The following is a 21,999-nucleotide window of genomic DNA, read 5'->3' as shown; positions in this document are numbered from 1 at the left end:
TCAGCGTATCTACCAAAGCCCCTGGACATCTTATTACAATACTGAGCATCATGTATTCTATCAAATAATAACAGGATCAAAAAAATCAAACACAATTAATTGTGGCTAATGTGTACTGAAAACAACTCTCTCATAAAGAGATTTTTCCCACATGAAAAAACACCATTCAAGTTCACCAATGATTAGGTATCAATTCAAAAGGAAAGAAACAATACAAGTTTATACATGTTTTATGTTTATTTTAAAGTATCTATACATAAAAATTTCACTCCATCAAAACAACATACTGTAAATCAGGGTTCCTCAATAAGTTTTCACCATAGGCCAAATATTGCCAACAATACAAAGCCAAGGGCCACTGATCACAATGTAAGCTCTGCTATTGTTGCTGTATTCAATGATGTTATTTAACGAACAATAAATCTGGATTGCCATGCTTGTTTTATTGAAAACACTTTAGCCAACATGAGTTGCTTAAATGTGCTATAGACAGTTTCATCGGACGCAAGTACGGTGATGCGATTATGCATCTGTTCAGAACTTTACCTCCGGTTTTTGTTTGTTTAATGATCTGACTTCTAAACTGAAATCTTGAACAAATACCTCGTCGGAAATAAAAAATGTTTTGGTTTCCTAGGTAATCTACGTGTTGTTTATTAGGGGTCAAGCCACGAAGTGGCGTAGACACCTTTTGTTATTGTTAGTTTTCCTATTATTCTTCTTCCTCGTTCTTCTGCCATTGAAGTCAATGGCAGCCCATAGAACCGTACATAGGAAAGTTATGAAATTTGGCACACATGTAGAGGACAGTCTTAGAAGTTACTATAGCAACATTGGTGTGTCTAAGTCAAACCCTCTAGCGCCACCAAAAGTCCAAATATCCACTTATGTTCATGCCCATAACTTCTGACCCACGAGTCCTATAAACTAAATTCTTGTTTCCTATGAATCCTTAGCTTATGATGATTCAAGCTCTATGATGTCATTTCTGTCATGAAAATCTTTCCACCATTTTAAATTTTCCGTAAAACCTACTTTTTCGAGACCAATGCATTCTCGTATAAAGGGACAACATATTCGGCGGCGAGCACGCCAAAACGGACGTGAGGCCGTATCTTCGCAAAACTTATGTGTATCGACACGAAACTTGGTATATGTCATTACAGTCATGACCTGAGGGTGCCTGCACCTTTTCGTCACAGCACCACCTAGTGGTCACGAGAATCGAAAAATGCCTATTTTCACTTATAACTACTTCAAACTTGAGTCTAAATTCATGAAGGTGGTCTTGTTAGATTCCTTGAGGCATTCCGAGTCTAACGATAAAAAACAGTTTTCAGTCTGCCATTTTGGGTGTCGGCCATTTTGAATTTTCTCATTAAGTTCAGTATTTCACAAACAGAATGGTGTATCGCTACGAAATTTGGTATGGTTTATCAGCGACATGTTCTGAAAGCACCTGCAAACCTTTAGGACAGTGCCACCTAGTGGTCAGGAGATGTAAAGAAAATAATAAAATGTACGCAAACATTTTCCTATTCATATGTCCTGACCTGTATACATAGTATACATACTGGGAACTACATTCGAGTGATTAGCGCAACTCTGACCGAACTTTCTGCTCCTCACCAGGGGCTTCTTGGGTGCTGCGAGCAAATCACTCCGCCAAAGTAGCAGTGCTTCGTCTTCTGAGAATATAGTTCCCTGTATGTATACTATGTATACAAATCAAAACACATGAATAGGAAAATGTCCGCGTTATTTTGTCACTTATTGGGAGCAGTATGCTAGCTGGAGCCATTCACTTCCAGTCTTTGTGCTAAGCTAAGCTAGCGGGGGCTGCGTCAGACAGAGTTACATCACGCACGGAGATGAAAAAGGTATGTATGGACTTATCTAACTCCAGGGGATACAGTGAATAAGTGAAATTCCCAAAATGTGGACGTGTTCCTTTAAGGAGTACCATCTGATACTGTCTCATTTATACAGGTGCTGTGATGATGAGGTCAAACAATAACGATGAGATTATTTAATCATTGTGACAGCCCTAAGCAGAGTTGTTACTGCTGAAACCGTCTATACAAAAAAAATGCATTCGCAAATTTTTGTGCATGTGCTTTTGTATAGCTTATGAGTAAAGACCTCATACCTCTTATGTTAGGACTAAATTTTGTCAAAGCAATGATATTTGAGTTTATGGGGCCAAACCTTTTTCTCTTGCGGGCCAGATGTGGCCCACGGCTGCCTATGAAGGAACCCTGCTCTGAATAATGCATTGAAATAATTTTTGGAGTAATTCAGTTGTGAGGTTTATCTGCATTTTATTGTGTTTAGACCTGAAGACTGAAGATGATCTTTGCAGACAGCAGTTTTCTCTGTAAGATAAGGGTTTTAGGGTTTTTCTTTATGGATCTTTTGGTGACGGTTTAGGGCTGAGACGTTTAAAAAGGCTTTTCCACACTCAGAGCACACATGGTTTCTTACACCGTCATGTTCCTTCTGGTGCCTATTACGAGTCCCGACACAAATAAACCCCTTCCCACAAACAGAACACAAATATGGCCTCTCATCTGAATGAATCGGTAGGTGCCTTTTCAGCTGCCTTGCTGTAACAAACGTCTTATCGCACTGATCGCAGTTAAAAGGTCTTTCCTTCAAGTGAACACGCAGATGAACTCTGAGACCTTCTGCTTGTATATAACTCTTATCACACAGATGGCACGAGTACGGCTTCTCACCTGTATGAACTCGTATGTGATACCTAAGACTTTCTTTTTGTGTAAAACTTTTATCACACAGATGACACGCGAAAGGTTTCTCACCTGTATGAATTCTTATGTGACGTCTAAGATCTACTTGTTTTTTAAATCTCTTATCACACTGAGGGCATGTGAAAGGTTTCTCTCCAGTGTGAATTCGTATGTGCTCCTGTAGATTCGATTGAAATGAGAAACTCTTTCCACAATGAGAGCAGCTGTACGGCTTTTCACTAGTGTGGACTCTCCCATGAGCATTTAAGTGTCCCTTACGTAAAAAACTCTTACCACACTGAGAGCAAGAGAAAGGCTTTGCGTCAGTGTGAGTTATCATATGACTCTTAAGAGTTCCTTTTAATGGGAAACTCTTTCCACATTGAGGGCAGATGTACGGCCTTTCAGTACTGTGAGTCTTTATGTGAACCTTAAGACTTCCTTTATTAATATAACGTTTATCACAATGAGGACAGGCAAAAGGCCTTTCACCTGCGTGAATCATCATGTGGTACTTAAGTTGATATTTTTGGAGGAAAGTCTTCTCACACTGGGAGCATGCGTGAGGTTTCTCACCAGTGTGTTTTATTATGTGATTATTAAGATGGCTTTTATGGATGAAAGTCTTTTCACAGTGGGAGCATGCGTGAGGTCTCTCACCAGTGTGAATCCTTTGGTGATACTTGAGGTACGCTTTTTGTAAGAAAGTCTTACCACAAAGATGGCATTCAAAAACAATTTTGCCATCAACTCTTTCTTGAGGGGAATTCTCATCAGTTTCTGAGCAGCTGTCAGTCATAAAATTGTGGTCCTGATGTTCATCCTTTAGTTCATTGCATTCTTCACCTTCCTCTTTCTCTTCTACCAAGTCTGAAATAAATACAGAAACATTAAAAATAAGCAAATACCAATTTAACATCAGAGTGCCAAAAATATTTTTGAGATTGTTCGTCTAAATTCTGTCATATTCCCTACCATTTAAATATAGTAAATGACTGTCTTGTCTATTTTGTAATGAATTAATCCAAATTAGACATGCACCAAATGTTTGATAACCAAAATAATTTGGCTGAAAATAGCAAAAAATATTTTTTGTGTTCGACCAAACAAGTGAAAGAGAGACTAATTGAGGCTTTGATGACGTGATCAAATAGCAACCAGTGGTGTGCACACTTTATAAATGCAGGAAACATGTCGGTAGAGGAATTTTAAAGCATTCAATAAAGATTTAGTCTGCATGTTTAATTGCACGTCCACACGAACAACAGAGCAGAAGTATAAATTAAAATTGAAGTAGGCAAAGTCCACGGGCGAGTATCAAGGCAAAAGCATCTAAGCATCTTATAAACGTCAGCAGTTATTAATGATAAATGAAGATTAGAGACAAACCTCTTTGTTGTTGAGTATGTTGAGGTGTTATTGTGAATGATTCAGGATCAGTCTCTTCTTTAACACACTCCATCATTACAACAGTGGATCAGAATAGTAGAGTAGTTGAATGTGTTGTGACAGCAGCTGCTTGTTTGACTTCTTCACAGTATTTATAGATGAACTGGTGTGATAGTGACTTCACTGAAGATTGTCTCATTTAAGATTGTTTCTTCAGCATCTACATGAACAGACATGTTAAGATATACAAACAAACATAATTATGCATTGAAATCTGTGAACATAACTGAAAGGGCGCAAATGTCTTGCACCATAAAAACAATCTTTATAACTATATGGTTGTGTGTGTGTGTGTGTGTGTGTGTGTGTGTGTGTGTGTGTGTGTGTGTGTGTGTGAAATAGCAGAATATAAAATAAAAGTACACAGCTGTAATAAATGGTAAGCTTTTCAGGAAATTAACATTCAGTTTTGGTTTGCAACTTAGAACTTACTATGAATTAATTGTATGGATTAGGGCAGCCAGGGGTTTTAAAACTTTTTTGTCTGTCGAAAACTCTTGACGTAAATTATTTACATGAAAAAAATCCTTAGATTTGAAGTAAATTTTTCTCTTACTGGTAACGTTACATAAATCCTAATTTATGTGTCTAACTTATTCTCCACAAATTCTCAGTTATATGATATTGTAGCGTTGTTTAACGATCACAGATAATTTTGTATATGCTTTATTTTTTAGCAACTTACAAACCCCTTCCTGAAACCCTGTTTGGAAGATGTATATTTCAAGTGCTTTAAAAACACCTCAGAACACGTCCTCTAATAGTTAACAAATTTATGAAAACATGCTTACCTGCATAGTTTGGAAAGTAAATATAATATTTTTACTCGTCGTCTTGTACCTTAAATGTGGGCTCTAATACTAGAGAGCGACTCTCAGTACTTTATAATAAAGTATTACAATAATCTAATATTATTTAAAATTGCTCCACTTAAACTGTTAGAGTACATTTGATTGAAATTAAGCTATATTTTTAACTTCTTTATTTACCTCATACAAACTCTCAACCGCCGGTCGAAAGCCAGCGATCTCTTATGACGTCATTCCAGGAGATACTCCAATAAGCAAAATAAAAGTCCCTCTATTTAATTTTTTTTAAGGAAATACAAAACGTAAGAATAAAAGTTCCTTTATTTTATTTAATCTATTTTAATTAAATAAAAATATAAATATAAAAATTCTACATGAAGCGATTGATATGAAAGGCTCAACACCACATGACCAAAAAGCATAGTAAATAAAAAAATCAACAAGACAAGTAAGATAAATACAATTTTAAGATTTAAATAGAAAATAACTGTCAAGGGCAATATCAAAATAGACCATATGATACAAAAAGGTTAAGCAGTTTCATTGCATTTAAAACCTCTTATTTTGGCCAGGGCTTTAGAGAAAAAAAATTAAATCGTTTCTAGATACAATAAATAGTGGAAGGGATTTTAAGAATCTAAATTTAAGAATGAAATATTTTGTCGATATTACAATGTTATTAAGCAAATAAAACTGAACACAGTAGTCTTATTCCAATATAATGCATGTTGTAAGGTGAAAGCAAAACCATCAACAACTACCTATTTTTCATCAACCAGTCCTGAACTGATCGCCAACTTTTTTGGAGAAAGTGCATGAAATAAAGATATGATCAGTGTCTTCAGAAGGCTATTGCAAAAAAGAACAGGGGACAAATTCCATATAAAACTTTTGATTTGGGAATTTTTCAGAAAATAAATTTAACATTTTTAATTCAGTTTATTTTGCTTTTGGAGGAATAGGACAATAGGCTAAATAAGCTGTTCTAAAATAGTTTACATTATTGTGATCAAAATTATTTTTTTTAACTTGACAAAGATAGCCGGTTTTTATTATGACCTTTCTCATATATTTGTTATTACAGTGATAACTCTTAAAATCAATCTCACCAATGTATAAAGCGGGAAGAACTGAACCTAAGCATTAGAAAGGGGGTATCTCATTATAATTTTTATCCCGGTATTGCATTAGCAGGGGTGACAGGTAAAGCCATGTTTTAATATAAAAGCATTATAGTCAAAAATGTTATGAAGAATGTTTTTATATGTGACACAGTTTACTTTATTTCGCTATTCTCAATGACATCAATAAACTATATTCTCTGCAACCACTATTAAAAACAATTATATCTGGTGTCTGAATAATTTTTGGTTTGACTGTCTGTTCTAACGTGTCAAAGGCCTTCTTAAAGTCTAAGAAAAGAATACATCCACAATCCTCTTTAAAATGATTATATTCTACCAAAAGATTCATTACTAGTCTGATAGCATTGACTCATTATGGGGCCCAAAGACCCCTCTCCAAAAGATTAAATAAAAGCATTAAACAATGTTTTCAAATCACTACAAAAAATGTCTGTATAAGGCCGATGATTTGTTTCACTTAAGTTTCCGAACTGCTAAATCAAGTTCTTTCATATATCATCTATTCATTGTCAATTCTTGAAATATTTTTTTTTCAAAGAAGTCATCAAACTCTATTGGAGAGAAATGAAAAGAAGCATTTTTTTATTGTATGTTTTTTAATATTGTTCACCTTCACCATTCTAATCTTCAGAGGACGTGCACGTGCTTCTCTCTTTCCTCCATCAATTTGGCCTTTGAGCGCATATATACTCCATTAGCTGCCTGTAAATGATCCAATTATGTTTGTAGAGAGAAATAAAATGACTTTTTTTAAAGCTACTCAGCATACACTTTTACTGCAGTATTTATTAATCTCAAATATAATCTTATCTTGATGTGTTCTTCTTATTTTTGCAAGCATTATACTTATAGAAAATTAAGATTTTAAATGCAAGATATTTTTAATTAGATTTCATTATTACAGAATAAATAAGGTTTCCATTGATCTATGGTTTGTTAGATAGGACAATATTTGGCCGAGATACAACTATTTGCACTCTCAAAATGGCTGGGCTATTTTTGAACCATAATGGGTAAATATTGGAAAGAACACATGCTGGGTTAAAAATGGCCCCATGTTGGGTTGTTGTTATGCAACCATGGGGTATAATAACCCAGCAGTTAGGTTAAAATAACCCAGCATTGGGTCAGTTTTGACACAGCGATGTGTTCTGTCCAATATTTACCCATTATGAGTCAAAAATAACCCAGCCATTTTTAGAGTGTGAAAATCTGGAATCTGATGGTGCAAAAAATCAAAATATTGAGAAAATCGCCGTTGTCCAATTTTGTGGTCCAGGGTCACATATATGGTTGATTTGGGGAGGAGATGCACATTCACACATCTTCCGTTGACTAGGATTTAAGAATGGAATTTTGCGCAGTTTACATTGTTTCATAAATCTAAAGACTTTTGTGAATACGCAAAATCTGCCTTACACTGTAAAAAGTAAAATTCGGATCAACTTAAAAAATTTAATTAATTGGTAACCTAAAAAATAGGTTGTTACATATTTAAGTGAAAAACACTTTAAATAAAAAAGTTAAGTTGAAATAAATTACTTTTTTACGTGTAAAGGGCTCATTATACTTCTGCGTAGGTAATACGGCGTAGCCTCGATGCTGTAGGCTATGTGGTTTTCATGCAATTATGGTAAATGGACTGCATTTATATAGCACTTTCAACAGACCCATAGCCATGCAAAGTGCTTTACAAGTTGCCTCCCATTCACTCACACATTCATACACCAACGGCGGTGTCAGCCATGCAAGGCGCAATCCAGCTCGTGGGGAGCAGCTGGGGTTAGGTGTCTTGCTCAAGGAGACCTCGACACTTGGTCCGGTGGAGCCGGGGATTGAACCACCAACCTTTCGGTTTGTAGACAACCTACATAAACCACTGAACCACTGCCACCAGTGGTTGTACTAACAAGTATATAAGACAGGTGATTTTAAAAATGTTTGATAATACTGTAATATAGCTTATTTAAGTTTTCCTGTTCCTCCTAAAGCAAAAGAAATATATTTAACAATTTTAAATTATATTACTAAATCAAAAATTTAACATAGATATTGTCACCTGTTCCTTCTGCGTTAGTCATTCTGATGACACCAATCATATCTTGTTTTTATATCCAATTTCTCCAAACTCCTCTGGATATCAATTCAGGACTGGTTGATAGAAAAAGGGGTGGTTGATGATGATTGTGTTAATTTTTTAGCTTAATAACATTGTAATATTATCAAAATATTTCATACATAAATGTAGATTCTTTAAATCCCCCCTACTTATAATATTTAAAAATGACTTCAAATGTTTTTCCAAAGCCTTAAATAAGATGAGAGGTTAAAGTGCTATGAAGCTGCTTTCTTCTTTTTACACCATTTGATTTATTGTGATTCTGCCCATTTTGTTTAAATATTTTCTCCTTTCTTTCACTCTCTATTTAAGTTTATGTATATTATTTGTTTGTCTTTTCTGTATTTTTTATTACTGTATTTGAGCCTGTAATCTCTTTCTACTTTTGTAAAATGTATATTTGCCTTTGTTGTTTTGAAATTTTGGTATTCAATAAAAAAAGTGGCTTTTAATGTACAAGATCTTGAAAAGCAGGACAAATAATGAACTGTCATCTACAAATAAACAATAAATTATTATGTATACATTTTAAATATATTTTAAAGTATTTTAAATACTTATAAACAATAATTCCTATTCTCTGCTATTTAATATCAAATATTTTATGAGTGAAAATGCTTTAAATCACATCATAGCACTCGTAAAAATTGCAGTTTGCATGCAAATCTGCCCTGAAATAAATAATACAATCTAAATGTTATTTGAAGAGCTGTAATAACCATCACAAATGGAAGAAGTTGATCTTTGTTCACTCTTTGCAGACAGTGCTTTTCTCTGTAAGTCTGCATCTGTGATTGACTGAAACTTCTTTAATATGAATGAAAGTGGTGCAGCTTCTCACAGTCACTTGTGTTTTATCAGCGAATCTACCAAAGCCCCTGGACATCTTAGATGCTTTTGATTTTTAAAAGATTAAATAATAATTCTGAACAAGACTGTATCTGATATTTGGTATATATATATAACAACACACATGGGCAGATAAGCCCTCATCTTCCCAACATGAAAAAACTCCATTCATGAAGTTCACCAATGATTATGTAGCAATTAAAAAGAAACACAACAAGCTTTAACATGTTTTATGTTTATTTAGAAGTATCTATACATAAACATTTCACTCCATAAAAACAACATTCTGTAAATCAGGGTTCCTCAATTAATTTCATGATGGGCCAAATTTAGCCAACAGTACAAAGCCAAGGGCCACTGATCACAATGTTAGCTCTAGTGATGGGCGGATCGATTCTAAAGTATCGATATTTCCGATCCTGCCTTTGTATCAAAAGGATCGATTCTCAAGTACAAGTATCGATTCTATTTGTTTGTTTGTTTTTTAAACACGTGATTTTATAATATTAAATAATAGCTGGACACCGTTTTGTATATAAATACACTTAAATTGTAATGTCAGTGGGAACTATATCTTCTTCCACTGTATCACCGCGTTCCCTCATTCTGTCCCATCTCCTTCCGCTGTAGTATTACAGTGTTCATTCGCTCAGGCAGGTTTAAAAATTAGCGCAGGCAGGTTTAAAAGGGGTTTAAGTGCATTGTTGTGGTCAGTTAATAATGCGAAGCCTCGTGTAACATTTTTCAACAACAACAAAAAAATACACCACTGTGGTAATACCACAAATATGAAAAAACATCTAAAAGCAAAATACCATACGGAGCATGACGAAGTGCAGCTTCACAGTCATCCCGGGTTTGATTTTCAGTGCATTCCAGTATTCTGACTTTTATAAGGATTTTATTTTCAAAAGCAGTAGAGTTTATCAGTCAAATAAAATAGGCTCAAGAGAAAAAATTTTAATGTCAGCATTCACTTGTTTTATCTCCAAAACGTATAAAGGGAAGAAATCTTGCAATAGTGTTCAGTGCAAAAAGTTGTCATGTTTATTTTATTTGATATTAATAATGATGGCTATCAAAAGACCCCATAAAATCACTATAATAAAATGTAATACATACATAAAAAGATTTCATAAGATTTCCATTTTATACTTGTCTTAGAAGTACTTGGTATCGGATCGACAAGAAAATAACTGGTATCGCCCATCACTAGTTAGCTCTGCTATTGTTGCTGTTTTTAATAATGTTATTTAACAAATCATTCATCTGAAGAATAAAAAAATCTAAAGGAACATATAATGTTTCTGCAGTCACAGATTGCCATTAATTATTTTTCCAATGAAAAAAAAAAACAGATGTGGGGGGGCAAATAAAAATTTGCTTTCCATTTAATACTTAAATACACATTTAAATATCAGCCTTAAAAACGATAAAACCTTTCATTTTACAAGTGAGTTCTGCACTGAGCCATATGTCATTAAAAATCTAATTTCTTTCTCAACTGATTACGTTCAATTCAGGAGATAAATCCTTGTTTTCACAAGAATACTTGCAGAGATTGTTTTGTGTATTTGTCCGGTCAAGACATGAGGGAGAATTTTGTGTGCACAAGTTGTCATTAACACGTCAACCTGTATGTGTGCAATTGTGTGTGCGTGCGCAAGCTTCTGTGCATGTGCTTTTTAGGGATGCTCCGATCGATCGGCCGATAATGCTTGCTATGCTTTTTTTTAATGAATTACGGCGAAATGCAGCTACATCCAAAAGCCAGGGGGCGCTCTCGTGCAGAAACTCAAAATGCGCTGTAGACGAAGAACAATACACACGCAGCTATGATGACACGCAGCTCCAGGAAATGTCTTAAGGATATATTTATATTGATGTTCTTCAAACCTTTTCAGGTTTTTTCATGATAATAAAGAATATGTGTTTTTATAAATGCATGTTATAAACGACTCATACCTCTAATGTTGGGACAAAATTTGTCGTAGCAATCCTTTACAATGATATTTGTATTTATGGGGCCAACCTTTATCTCTTGTGGGCCGGATGTGGCCCACAGCTGCCTATCAAGGAACCCTGCTCTGGATAATGCTTTAAAAAAAATTTTTGGAGTAATTCAGTTGTGATGTTTATCTGCATTTCACTGTGCTTAAACCTGAAGACTGAAGTTGATCTTTGCAGACCGCAGTTTTCTCTGTAAGATAAGGGCTTTAGAGTTTTTCTTTATGGATCTTTTGGTGCCGCCTTAGGGCTGAGATGCTCAAAAAGGCTTTTCCACACTCAGAACACACATGATTTTTTTCACCTTCATGTTCCTTCTGGTGCCTATTACGACTCCCGACACATATAAACCCCTTCCCACAAACAGAACACAAATACGGCCTCTCATCTGAATGAATCGGTAGGTGCCTTTTCAGCCGCACTGCTGTAACAAACGTCTTATCGCACTGATCGCAGCTAAACGGCCTTTCATTCAAGTGAACGCGCAGATGAACTCTGAGACCTTGTGCTTGTATATAACTCTTATCACACAGATGGCACGAGTACGGCTTCTCACCTGTATGAACTCGTATGTGATACCTAAGACTTTCTTTTTGTTTAAAACTCTTATCACACAGATGACACGCGAAAGGTTTCTCACCTGTATGAATTCTTATGTGATACCTAAGAGCTCCTTGATGTTTAAATCTCTTATCACACTGAGGGCATGTGAAAGGTTTCTCTCCAGTGTGAATTCGTATGTGCTCCTGCAGATTTGATTTAAATGAGAAACTCTTTCCACAATGAGGGCAGGTGTACGGCTTTTCACTAGTGTGCATTTGCACATGAGATTTTAAGTGTCCCTTACGTAAAAAACTCTTTCCACAATGAGAGCAAGAGAAAGGCTTTGCGTCAGTGTGAGAAATCATATGATTCTTAAGAGTTCCTTTTAATGGGAAACTCTTTCCACATTGAGGGCAGATGTACGGCCTTTTAGTACTGTGAGTCTTTACGTGAACATTAAGACTTCCTTTATTAATATAACGTTTATCACAATGAGGACAAGCAAAAGGCCTCTCACCTGTGTGACTCATCATGTGGTACTTAAGTTGATATTTTTGGAGGAAAGTCTTCTCACACTGGGAGCATGCGTGAGGTTTCTCACCAGTGTGATTTAATATGTGATTATTAAGATGGCTTTTATGGATGAAAGTCTTTTCACAGTGGGAGCATGCGTAAGGTCTCTCACCAGTATGAATCCTTTGGTGAAACTTGAGGTACGCTTTTTGTGAGAAAGTCTTACCACAAAGATGGCATGCAAAAACAATTTTGGCATCAACTCTTTCTTGAGAGGAAGTCTCATCAGTTTCTGAGCAGCTGTCAGTCATAAAATTGTGCTCCTGAGGTTCATCCTTTAGTTCATTGCGTTCTTCACCTTCCCCTTTCTCTTGTAAGTCTGAAATAAACACAGTAACATTAAAAAAGCAAATCCCAATTTAACATCAGAGTGCAAAAAATATTTTTGAGATTGTTGGTCTAATTAAAATTAAATTCTGTCATATTCCCTACCATTTAAATGTAGTAGATGACTGTCTGTTTATTTTGTAATGAATTAATCCAAATTAAAGATGCACTAAATGTTTGACACCCAAAATAATTTTGCTGAAAATAGCAAAAAAATATTTTTGGTGTTCGGCCAAACAAGTGATAGACAAATTGAGGCATTGATGACGTGATCAAATAGCAACCAGCGGCGTGCACACTTTATAAATACAGGAAACATGTTGGTAGAAGCATTTTAAAGCATCCAATAAAGATTTAGTCTGCATGTTTAATTGCACGTCGACACGAACAACAGCGCAGAAGAATAAATAAAAATTGAAGTAGGCAAAGTCCACGGGCAAGTTACAGTATCAAGGCAAAAGCATCTAAGCATCTTATAAACTTTAGCAGTTATTAATAATAAATGAAGATTAGACACAAACCTCTTTGTTGTTGAGTATGTTGAGGTGTTATTGTGAATGATTCAGGATCAGTCTCCTCTTTAACACACTCCATCATTACAACAGTGGATCAGAATAGTAGAGTAGTTGAATGTGTTGTGACAGCAGCTGCTTGTTTGACTTCTTCACAGTATTTATAGATGAACTGGTGTGATAGTGACTTCACTGAAGATTGTTTGTTCAGCATCTACAGAAACAGACACGTGAAGATATACAAACACAATTATGCATTGACATCTCTTGACATAACTGAACGTGCTCCAATGTCTTGCACCATAAAAACTATCTTTATAACTATATGGTTGTGTTTGTGAAATTGCAGAATACAAAATAAGAGTACACAGCTGTAATGAATGGTAAGCTTTTCAGGAAATTAACATTTCAGTTTTGGTTTGCAACTCAGAACTCACTATGAATGAATTGTATGGATTAGGGCAGGCAGGGGGTTTCAAACGTTTTTGTCTGCCAAAATTTTTTTACGTAAATTATTTACATGAAAAAAATCCTTAGATTTGAAGTAAATATTTCTCTTACTGGTATTTTCCACGAATTCTCGGTTATCTAATATATGTAGCGTTGTGTAACGGTTACATGAGATGAAAATAATTTTGTATGTGCTTTATTTTTTATTAACTTACGAACCCCCTCCCGAAACCACGTTTGGAACATGTACATTCCTTCAAGTGCTTTAAAAACAAACCAGAACAGGTCCTCTAATAGTCAACAAATTTTTGATAACATCCATACCTGCATAGCTTGGAAAGCAAATATAATATTTTTACTAGTCGCCTTGTCTTCAGATAAAAGAAAGACGATAAATGTGGGCTCTAGAGAACGACTCTCAATCTAATATTATTTAAATTATTTAAGTTGTTAGAGTACATTTGCTTTAAAAATAACTATATTTTTATTGCTTTATTTACCTCCTACAAATTCTCAAGCGACGGTCGAGAGCCAGCGACCTCTTATGACGTCATTTCAGGAGATGCTCCAAGAAGCAAAATAAAAGTCCCTCTATTTAATTTTTTAAGAAAATACAAAACTTAAGAATAAAAGTCCCTTAATTTAATATATTTTAATTCAATAAAAATCTAAATACAAAAATTCTACATGAAGCGATTGACATGACCAAAAAGCATAGTAAAAAAAGATAAACAAGACAAATAAGATAAATACAATTTTAAGATTTAAAATCACAACTTTAGATTACCATAAATAGAAAATAACTGTCAAGCGCAATATCAAAATAGATTTCAAAAGATTAAGCAGTTTCATTGAATTTCAACCTCTCATTTTGGCCAGGGCTTTAGAAAAATTAAATAGTGGAAGGGATTTTATTAATCTAAATTTATGAATGAAATATTTTGCCGATATTACAATGTTATTAAGCAAATAAAACTGAACACATTAGTCTTATTCCATATAAAGCACGTTGTAAGGTGAAAGCAAAAACATCAACAACTACCTATTTATCATTAACCAGTCCTAAACTGATAGCCAACATTTTTTGGAGAAATTGCATGAAACAAAGATATGATCAGTGTCTTCAGAAGGCTATTGCAAAAAAAAAAAAAAAAACACAGGGGACAAATTCCATATTAAACTTTTAAACTTTTTGGGGAATTTGAAAATAAATGTTAAAAAAAGTATTCGGTTTCTTTTGCTTTTGGAGGAATAGCACAATAGCCTAAATAAGCTGTTCTAAAATATTTAACATTATTGTGATCTAAATTATTTATTTTAACTTATATATCTTATATATTTGTTAGTATAGTGATAACTCTTAAAATCAATATCACCAATGTAAAAAGCGGGATGAACTGAACTTTAGCATTTGAAGGGAGCATCTCATTATCATTTTATGCCAGAAGGTATTGCATTAGCAGGTAAAGCTAGTTTTAATGTAAAAGCATTATGTTACCATGAAGAATGTTTTTGTATGTGTCACAGTTTACTTTATTTTGCTATTCTCAATTACATCAATAAACTATGGTGTCCTGCAACCCCTATTAAAACATTTGAACAATTATATCTGGTGTCTGAATAATTTTTGGTTTAACTGTCTGTTCTAACATGTCAAAGGCCTTCTTAGAGTAAAAAAAAATCTCTTTAAAATTATTATATTCTACCAACAGATTCATAACTAGTCTGATATTAGTGAATAGTTCTTCCTAATAATTCATTAACACTTTAAATAAAAATATAAGTTAAAATTAATTACTTTTTAAAGGTGTTAAGGGTTTATTATACTGTCATGCAATCACACATACGTACAAGTATAAATTGCAACTTTACCAGGTCAAGTAATTTTAAAGTTGATCCAACTTTTCACTTTTTACAGTGTATATGCATACGCACACTTCAAGGATGAAATCTATGCAGTTTTTTTAAATGAGGCCCCTGGAGAGGATCTGCATGGTCTGATTTCACTTTATTAAATTAACATGTTGCTATTGTAGATAATACACTGAAATTACTTGTTTGGGGAGAATTTCAGTTGTACGGTTTATCTGCATTTTACATCATGTGTTTGAACCTGAAGACTGAAGTTGATCTTTGTTCACTCTTTACAGTCAGCGCTTTTCTCTGTGAGTCTGCAGGTGTGTGATCGTCTGAAACTTCTCCAACATGAATGACAGCGGTGCAGCTTCTCTCCAGTATACAGTCACTTGTGTTTGATCAGCGTCACAGACTCAATAAAACTCTTTCCACAATGTGAACACTTTTAGGGGTTTTCTCCAGTATGAATCTTCTGGTGCTGCTCCAGCTCTTTGGGTCCCAAAAATACATTTTCACACACAGAGCACTTCACACCCGCGTGCCTCTTCTGGTGCATTTTTACTGTTTTAAGTGTTGGAAACCTCTTCCCACAAACAGAACACAAATATGGCTTCTCACCTGTATGAGTCTTTATGTGCTCTTTTAACAGAGATGCCGAAAAAAACTTCTTATCGCACTGATCGCAACTAAACGGCCTTTCATTCGAGTGAACCTGCAAATGAAATCTCAGACCTTGTGCCTGCGCGTAACTCTTACCACAAAGATGGCACGAGTAGGGCTTCTCACCTGTATGAATTCGTATGTGATACCTAAGACTTCCTTGTTGTGCAAAGCTCTTATCACACTGAGGGCATGTGAAAGGTTTCTCTCCAGTGTGAACTCGTATGTGATACTGTAGATGGGCTTTACCTAAGAAACTCTTTCCACAATGAGAGCAGGTGTACGGCTTATCACTAGTGTGGCGTCTCATATGAGCAGTTAAGAGTCCCTTCTGTGAAAAACTCTTTCCACACTGAGGGCATGAGAAAGGCTTTGTCTGAGTGTGAGTTATCATATGATTCTTAAGATGTGATCTAAATGTGTACATCTTTCCACATTGAGCGCAGACATACGGCTTTTCAGTACTGTGAGTCTTTAAGTGAGTATTAAGAGTTCCTTTTTTAATATAACGTCTATCACAATAAGGGCAGGCAAAGGGCCTCTCACCTGTGTGAACCATCATGTGATACTTAAGTTGATTTTTTTGGATGAAAGTCTTCTCACACTGGGAGCATGCGTGAGGCTTCTTTTCACCAGTGTGTTTTATTATGTGATACCTAAGATGACATTCTTGAAAAAATGTCTTCTCACAGTAGGAGCAAGCATGAGGTCTCTCACCAGTGTGACTCTTTAGATGATACGTTAGGTTCCCTTTTAGTGAGAAAGTCTTATCACAAAGATGGCATTCAAAAACATTTTTGGCTTTAGTACTTTCTTGAGGGGAATTCTCATCAGATTCTAAGCAGCTGTCAGTCATAAAATTGTGGTCCTGATGTTCATCCTTTACTTCATTGTGTTCTTGATCTTCCTCTTCTGCTTTCACTTTCACCAAATCTGAAATAAATATAGTAATGTATAAATTGGATGGCCATTGGTTTATAAAAGAGCTATATAAATGCAGTCCATTTACCATAAAAAAGTCAAAAAGAAAATCAAATTCTTTCCAAATTCTTTTAATATCCGACGCAACATACTGTATATTTTTGTAATGGTTGGTATAAGAAAATAGAAATGCCGTCATATTCAATACCATTAGATGTAGTAGATAACTTTTTTTAATGAATTAAGACAAATCTCAGTAAACAGATATTAATGATGAATGAATATTAGACACAAACCTTTCTGTTGTTGAGTATGTTGAGGTGTTATTGTGAATGATTCAGGATCAGTCTCCTCTTTAACACACTCCATCATTACAACAGTGGATCAGAATAGTAGAGTAGTTGAATGTGTTGTGACAGCAGCTGCTTGTTTGACTTCTTCACAGTATTTATAGATGAACTATGATCAAATAAACATAAAGGGTTAACAATGAGAGAATCTTCAATGTAATAACATGACACTGTTTACTCTGTGATCCACAACACAAACTCTCTGCACTCGTGTTGTTCATCATGGTTTTTTAATACTTTTCATTTCAAAGGTCTTGGCGGTGTGTAATATAGAAATATAGATTAACACATTTCATTTAAGGAGTTGCTCTGAGATCAGGTTAGGGCTGCATGATATTAAAGGAAGATGTAACTTGCTAAATGATTTGATATGCCATATAACAACGTTTAAAGTTTATCAAATTATTTTAAATAAAAATAAATTTTGATATGCAATTTACTATTTATTGTATGGATTTGGATTTAAAACTGTATGCATATTGCTTGAAAATCTTTAAACACATAGTTAAAAAAAAACGCATCAGCAGGTTTATTAAACATATATAAACTGAATGGTTAAAAAGAAAGTAAATATTTTTTCTTCATTCTTTTATTTAGAGAACAAACACAACTCAGTTTGGCGTTGTACAAGAGACTCTCAGTACTTCATAATAAAGTATTACAATATTCTAATATTATCTAAAGTTGCTTCAGTAACATTTAAGTTTGTGGAGTACTTTGCTAAAATGAAGGAAAAAATTAAATCACATTTTTATTGTTTATTTACCTCACATAAACACCTCAATATGCCTCAACCGACAGACGAGGGGTAGCGCACTCCTTATGACGTCACCACACGATAAGCTTCAAGAACCAAAATAAAAGTCTCCTTATTTAATCTTTTTTTATTAAATACAAAACTTTAATTACAACAAAAGCAAATGTATTCATTCTACATGAAGCGATTGACATAAAGGCAACATAACCATGCATAGTCTAAATAAATAAAATAAATAAATAAAAAATAAACACTTGAAATCATTTACATACATAGAAAATAAATGTTTAGGGCAATATCAAAATAGATCATATGATATTAAAAACCACTTCAACCTCTTATTTTGGCCAGGGCTTTAGAAAAAAAGCTTAAATTGTTTCTATATACAATAAATAGTGGAATGGATTTTAAGAATCTAAATTTATGAATGAAATATTTTGCCAATATCACAATGTTATTAAGCAAATAAAACTGAACTCAGTAGTCTTATTTCATATAAAACATGTTATAACGTGAAAGCAAAATCATCAAAAACGACCTCTTTTTTGAACAACCATGAGCTGATCTCCAAAAAAGTTTTGCAAAATGAAATTAAGATTTGATCAGTGTCTTTCAAAATGGCTATTGCAAAAAAAAAAAATAATAATACTAATTCCATGTTAAAATTTTAATTAAGGAATTTGTTAGAAGAATACATTTCATTTGAAAAAATCCAATTACAGTAAACCCCAATGATTTACTATAGTGTTAAGATTATATAGAAAATATATATCATGATTTAAGTTATGAAACTTAAATTAAACATCCGTTAAAATGATAATAACATATAACAGACTTCATATGAATAATAAAGAGAAATAAATTGATGAGACAAAAAGCCAGTTAGATATATATCCAAAGCAGGCACGTGCAGGTGGAGGGTGCTTGAGCACCTGCCCCTCTACCCCTGGATGGCAAAGTGCCCTTTTGTCAAGGCATTTTTTTTGTGAAGGCCTGCCAAATCTGACTCTGTTGGTACTAGCAAATTGATCAAAGGTTCCTGCCAATTGCTGGTATAATTCATCTACAGTAAAAAATGTTTTGAAATGGCATCTGATAAAAGAAACCAAATAAATATACGGTACAATGCAATAATCCATAATAATAAATAAACATAGATATAAACAACAAAGAATAATAATAATCTAAACTATAATATAAAATGCAGAAGACATTTTGCAGTGGGACGAGTGCTAACTAAATACGGAATATAATAATTATGCACAAATTATTAAAACATAAAAAGTCATTGAACAATAATGAAAATATTATAAAAATATAAGTGCACATCAGCTGAAGATCATTAGCCTAAACAAGCTTCTGCTACAAAAACCCAGCTGCGAGCGATCGTTTTATGTGCATTTTGGGAAACACACATATATAAACAATGAATGTTCGTTAAGTAGCTCATAGAAAGCGCTCTTAAGTGCTAAGTTCAATCGTTATCGGGAAACCCAGTCTTCTGGATGGTCTGATGTTACTTTATTAAATTAACATGTTTCTATTGTAGATAATGCACTGAAATTAATTGTTTGGGGAGAATTTCAAGTGTAACGTTTATCTGCATTTCAGCTTCTCTCCAGTATACAGTCACTTGTGTTTGATCAGCGTCACAGACTCAATAAAACTCTTCCCACAATGTGAGCACTTTTAGGGGTTTTCTCCAGTATGAATCTTCTGGTGCTGCTCCAGCTCTTTGGGTCCCAAAAATAAATTTTCACACACAGAGCACTTCACACCTGCGTGCCTCTTCTGGTGCATTTTAACTCTTTTAAGAGATGGAAAACTCTTCCCACAAGCAGAACACAAATATGGCTTCTCACCTGTATGAGTCTTTATGTGCTCTTTTAACAGAGTTGATGAAACATACTTCTTATCGCACTGATCGCAACTAAACGGCCTTTCATTCAAGTGAACCTGCAAATGAAATCTCAGACCTTGTGGATGTATGTAACTCTTACCACACAGATGGCACGTGAAAGGCTTCTCACCTGTATGAATTCTTATGTGATACCTAAGACCTCCTTGTTGTTTAAAGCTCTTATCACACTGAGGGCATTTAAAAGGTTTCTCTCCAGTGTGAATTCGTATGTGATCCTGTAGACGTGATTTAAATAAGAAACTCTTTCCACAATGAGAGCAGGTGTACGGCTTATCACTAGTGTGGCGTCTCACATGAGCATTTAAGAGTCCCTGCCGTGAAAAACTCTTTCCACATTGAGGGCAGATGTACGGCCTTTCAGTACTGTGAGTCTTTAAGTGAGTATTAAGAGTTCCTTTTTTAATATAACGTCTATCACAATAAGGGCAGGCAAAGGGCGTTTCACCTGTGTGACTCATCATGTGGTACTTAAGTTGATTTTTTTGGATGAAAGTCTTCTCACACTGAGAGCATGCGTGAGGTCTCTCACCAGTGTGTTTTATTATGTGATACCTAAGATGACATTCTTGGAAAAAAGTCTTCTCACAGTAGGAGCAAGCATAAGGCCTCTCACCAGTGTGACTCTTTAGATGATACGTTAGGTTCCCTTTTAGTGAGAAAGTCTTATCACAAAGATGGCATTCAAAAACCTTTTTGGCTTCAGTACTTTCTTGAGGGGAATTCTCATCAGTTTCTGAGCAGCTGTCAGTCATAAAATTGTGGTCCTGATGTTCATCCTTTAGTTCATTGCATTCTTCACCTTCCTCTTTCACTTTCACCAAATCTGAAATAAATATAGTAATGTATGAAAAAGTCAAAAAGAAAATCCCAAATTAACATCAGATGCAACATACTGTACATTTTTGTGATGTTCTGACTAAGAAAATGAAATTCTGTCATATTCAATACAATTAGATGTAGTAGATGACTGCCTGTCTATTTTTAATGAATTAAGTAAAATCTCAGTAAACAGTTATTACTGATCAATGAAGATTAGACACAAACCTCTTTGTTGTTGAGTATGTTGAGGTGTTATTGTGAATGATTCAGGATCAGTCTCCTCTTTAACACACTCCATCATTACAACAGTGGATCAGAATAGTAGAGTAGTTGAATGTGTTGTGACAGCAGCTGCTTGTTTGACTTCTTCACAGTATTTATAGATGAACTGGTGTGATAGTGACTTCAATGAAGATTGTGTCATTTAAGATTGTTTCTTCAGCATCTACAGGAACAGACCTGTGAAAATAATCAAACCTCCAAAGTTAAAATAACTTGCACATACAGATCTTAAAATATGCCAGTGCCATTAATTTGTCTTAAGATACCGGAGTAACTTTTTTATATATAAAGCATGTTTATAAAAGATGCTTAAAAATCTTAATTTAACTAAGGCCTAGACTCTTGATGTGTAAACTTTAGAGAGAGTTGCGCAAATGTTTCACATACTGTAGTTCATTAACATACATTTGGCGAATAAAGCAACTGTTTATGCTGCGCTGTTTGGGATTCGCACTCGGCCTCTGTGTGCGCGTTTAGAGCCCGGAATACACTGCACGATTTTTGTCCTCTTATAAGATCATTACTTTATCACACTGTGCGTCATGTATCGTTTAAACTCGGGTACGAGAGGCGAGACTGTACGATGATGACACGGAAGCTTTGGCAGCAGCGTCACACGTTGCGCAACGTCACCAGCATGCGCTCGTGGTACACAAATACCGGCGCGCAGGTCGTAGCAGCAAACACACTGTGTGGTGATCTCATGCCGAATTTCTGACACTGTCAGAAAACTATCGTAGGCTATCTTTGGACGCAAGACCGGTAAAACGGCCGTCTTTGAACCTCTCTCATTGTACGACATATGACCACCGATGAAGAGCCACGATCACAGAAATCGCGACGATTGTTTCACGATGGCAATCTTTCGTCTGGGACAGCCAATAATCGTGCAGTGTATC

The 21,999-nt window shown here is 34.8% G+C and overlaps 4 protein-coding genes across 6 annotated transcripts in view; all 4 read right to left on the bottom strand.

Moving 5' to 3' along the window:
* Window positions 1–218: 218 nt before the first annotated feature.
* LOC129452109 (uncharacterized) overlaps window positions 219–21,999 on the bottom strand; it is a 32,047-nt gene continuing 10,266 nt past the window's right edge. For 2 of the 3 annotated variants that reach the window (XM_073859492.1, XM_073859491.1), the window contains exon 3: window positions 219–3,620. In XM_073859492.1, the coding sequence (XP_073715593.1) occupies window positions 2,392–3,620 (1,229 nt within the window). In that variant the 3' untranslated portion in view covers window positions 219–2,391. Of the gene's footprint in view, window positions 3,621–9,340; window positions 12,564–21,999 lie in introns of those variants that run through there. The other variant, XM_073859493.1, reaches the window with a different exon arrangement.
* On the bottom strand, window positions 4,140–21,116 carry LOC141353236 (uncharacterized). Its single transcript, XM_073859715.1, has 3 exons — window positions 21,044–21,116; window positions 18,088–20,822; window positions 4,140–4,302 (listed from the first exon to the last, which is right to left on the bottom strand). Exons 1-2 carry the CDS (start codon window positions 21,114–21,116, stop codon window positions 19,768–19,770), a joined length of 1,128 nt encoding a protein of 375 aa, XP_073715816.1. The 3' UTR covers window positions 4,140–4,302; window positions 18,088–19,767.
* LOC129452031 (uncharacterized) lies at window positions 15,526–17,414 on the bottom strand. The gene is made up of 2 exons (XM_055215692.2): window positions 17,268–17,414; window positions 15,526–16,983 (listed from the first exon to the last, which is right to left on the bottom strand). The coding sequence occupies exons 1-2, from the start codon at window positions 17,341–17,343 to the stop codon at window positions 15,836–15,838; spliced, it is 1,224 nt and encodes a 407-aa protein (XP_055071667.2). The 5' UTR covers window positions 17,344–17,414; the 3' UTR covers window positions 15,526–15,835.
* The window catches only part of LOC141349150 (uncharacterized), a 99,331-nt gene continuing 92,857 nt past the window's right edge, over window positions 15,526–21,999 (bottom strand). The window contains exon 5 of the mRNA XM_073859488.1: window positions 15,526–15,646. The gene's annotated coding sequence lies outside the window, so the exon portion shown is untranslated. The remainder of the gene's footprint in view (window positions 15,647–21,999) is intronic.

This window comes from Misgurnus anguillicaudatus, chromosome 21 (assembly GCF_027580225.2).
Source record: "Misgurnus anguillicaudatus chromosome 21, ASM2758022v2, whole genome shotgun sequence".
NCBI lineage: Eukaryota > Metazoa > Chordata > Actinopteri > Cypriniformes > Cobitidae > Misgurnus > Misgurnus anguillicaudatus.
The sequence above is the reverse complement of the archived record's forward strand: the minus strand, read 5'-3'. Positions and strand labels throughout refer to the sequence as shown.

Excerpts from the sequence above, each read along its gene's own strand:
- LOC129452031 (XM_055215692.2), bottom strand. The coding sequence starts at position 17,343 with ATGATGGAGTGTGTTAAAGAGGAGACTGATCCTGAATCATTCACAATA. Across the intron at positions 16,984-17,267 it reads ACATACTCAACAACAGAAAG|ATTTGGTGAAAGTGAAAGCA; the intron begins GTTTGTGTCTAA and ends TATTTATTTCAG.
- LOC141353236 (XM_073859715.1), bottom strand. The coding sequence starts at position 21,116 with ATGGAGTGTGTTAAAGAGGAGACTGATCCTGAATCATTCACAATAACA. Across the intron at positions 20,823-21,043 it reads ACATACTCAACAACAAAGAG|ATTTGGTGAAAGTGAAAGAG; the intron begins GTTTGTGTCTAA and ends TATTTATTTCAG.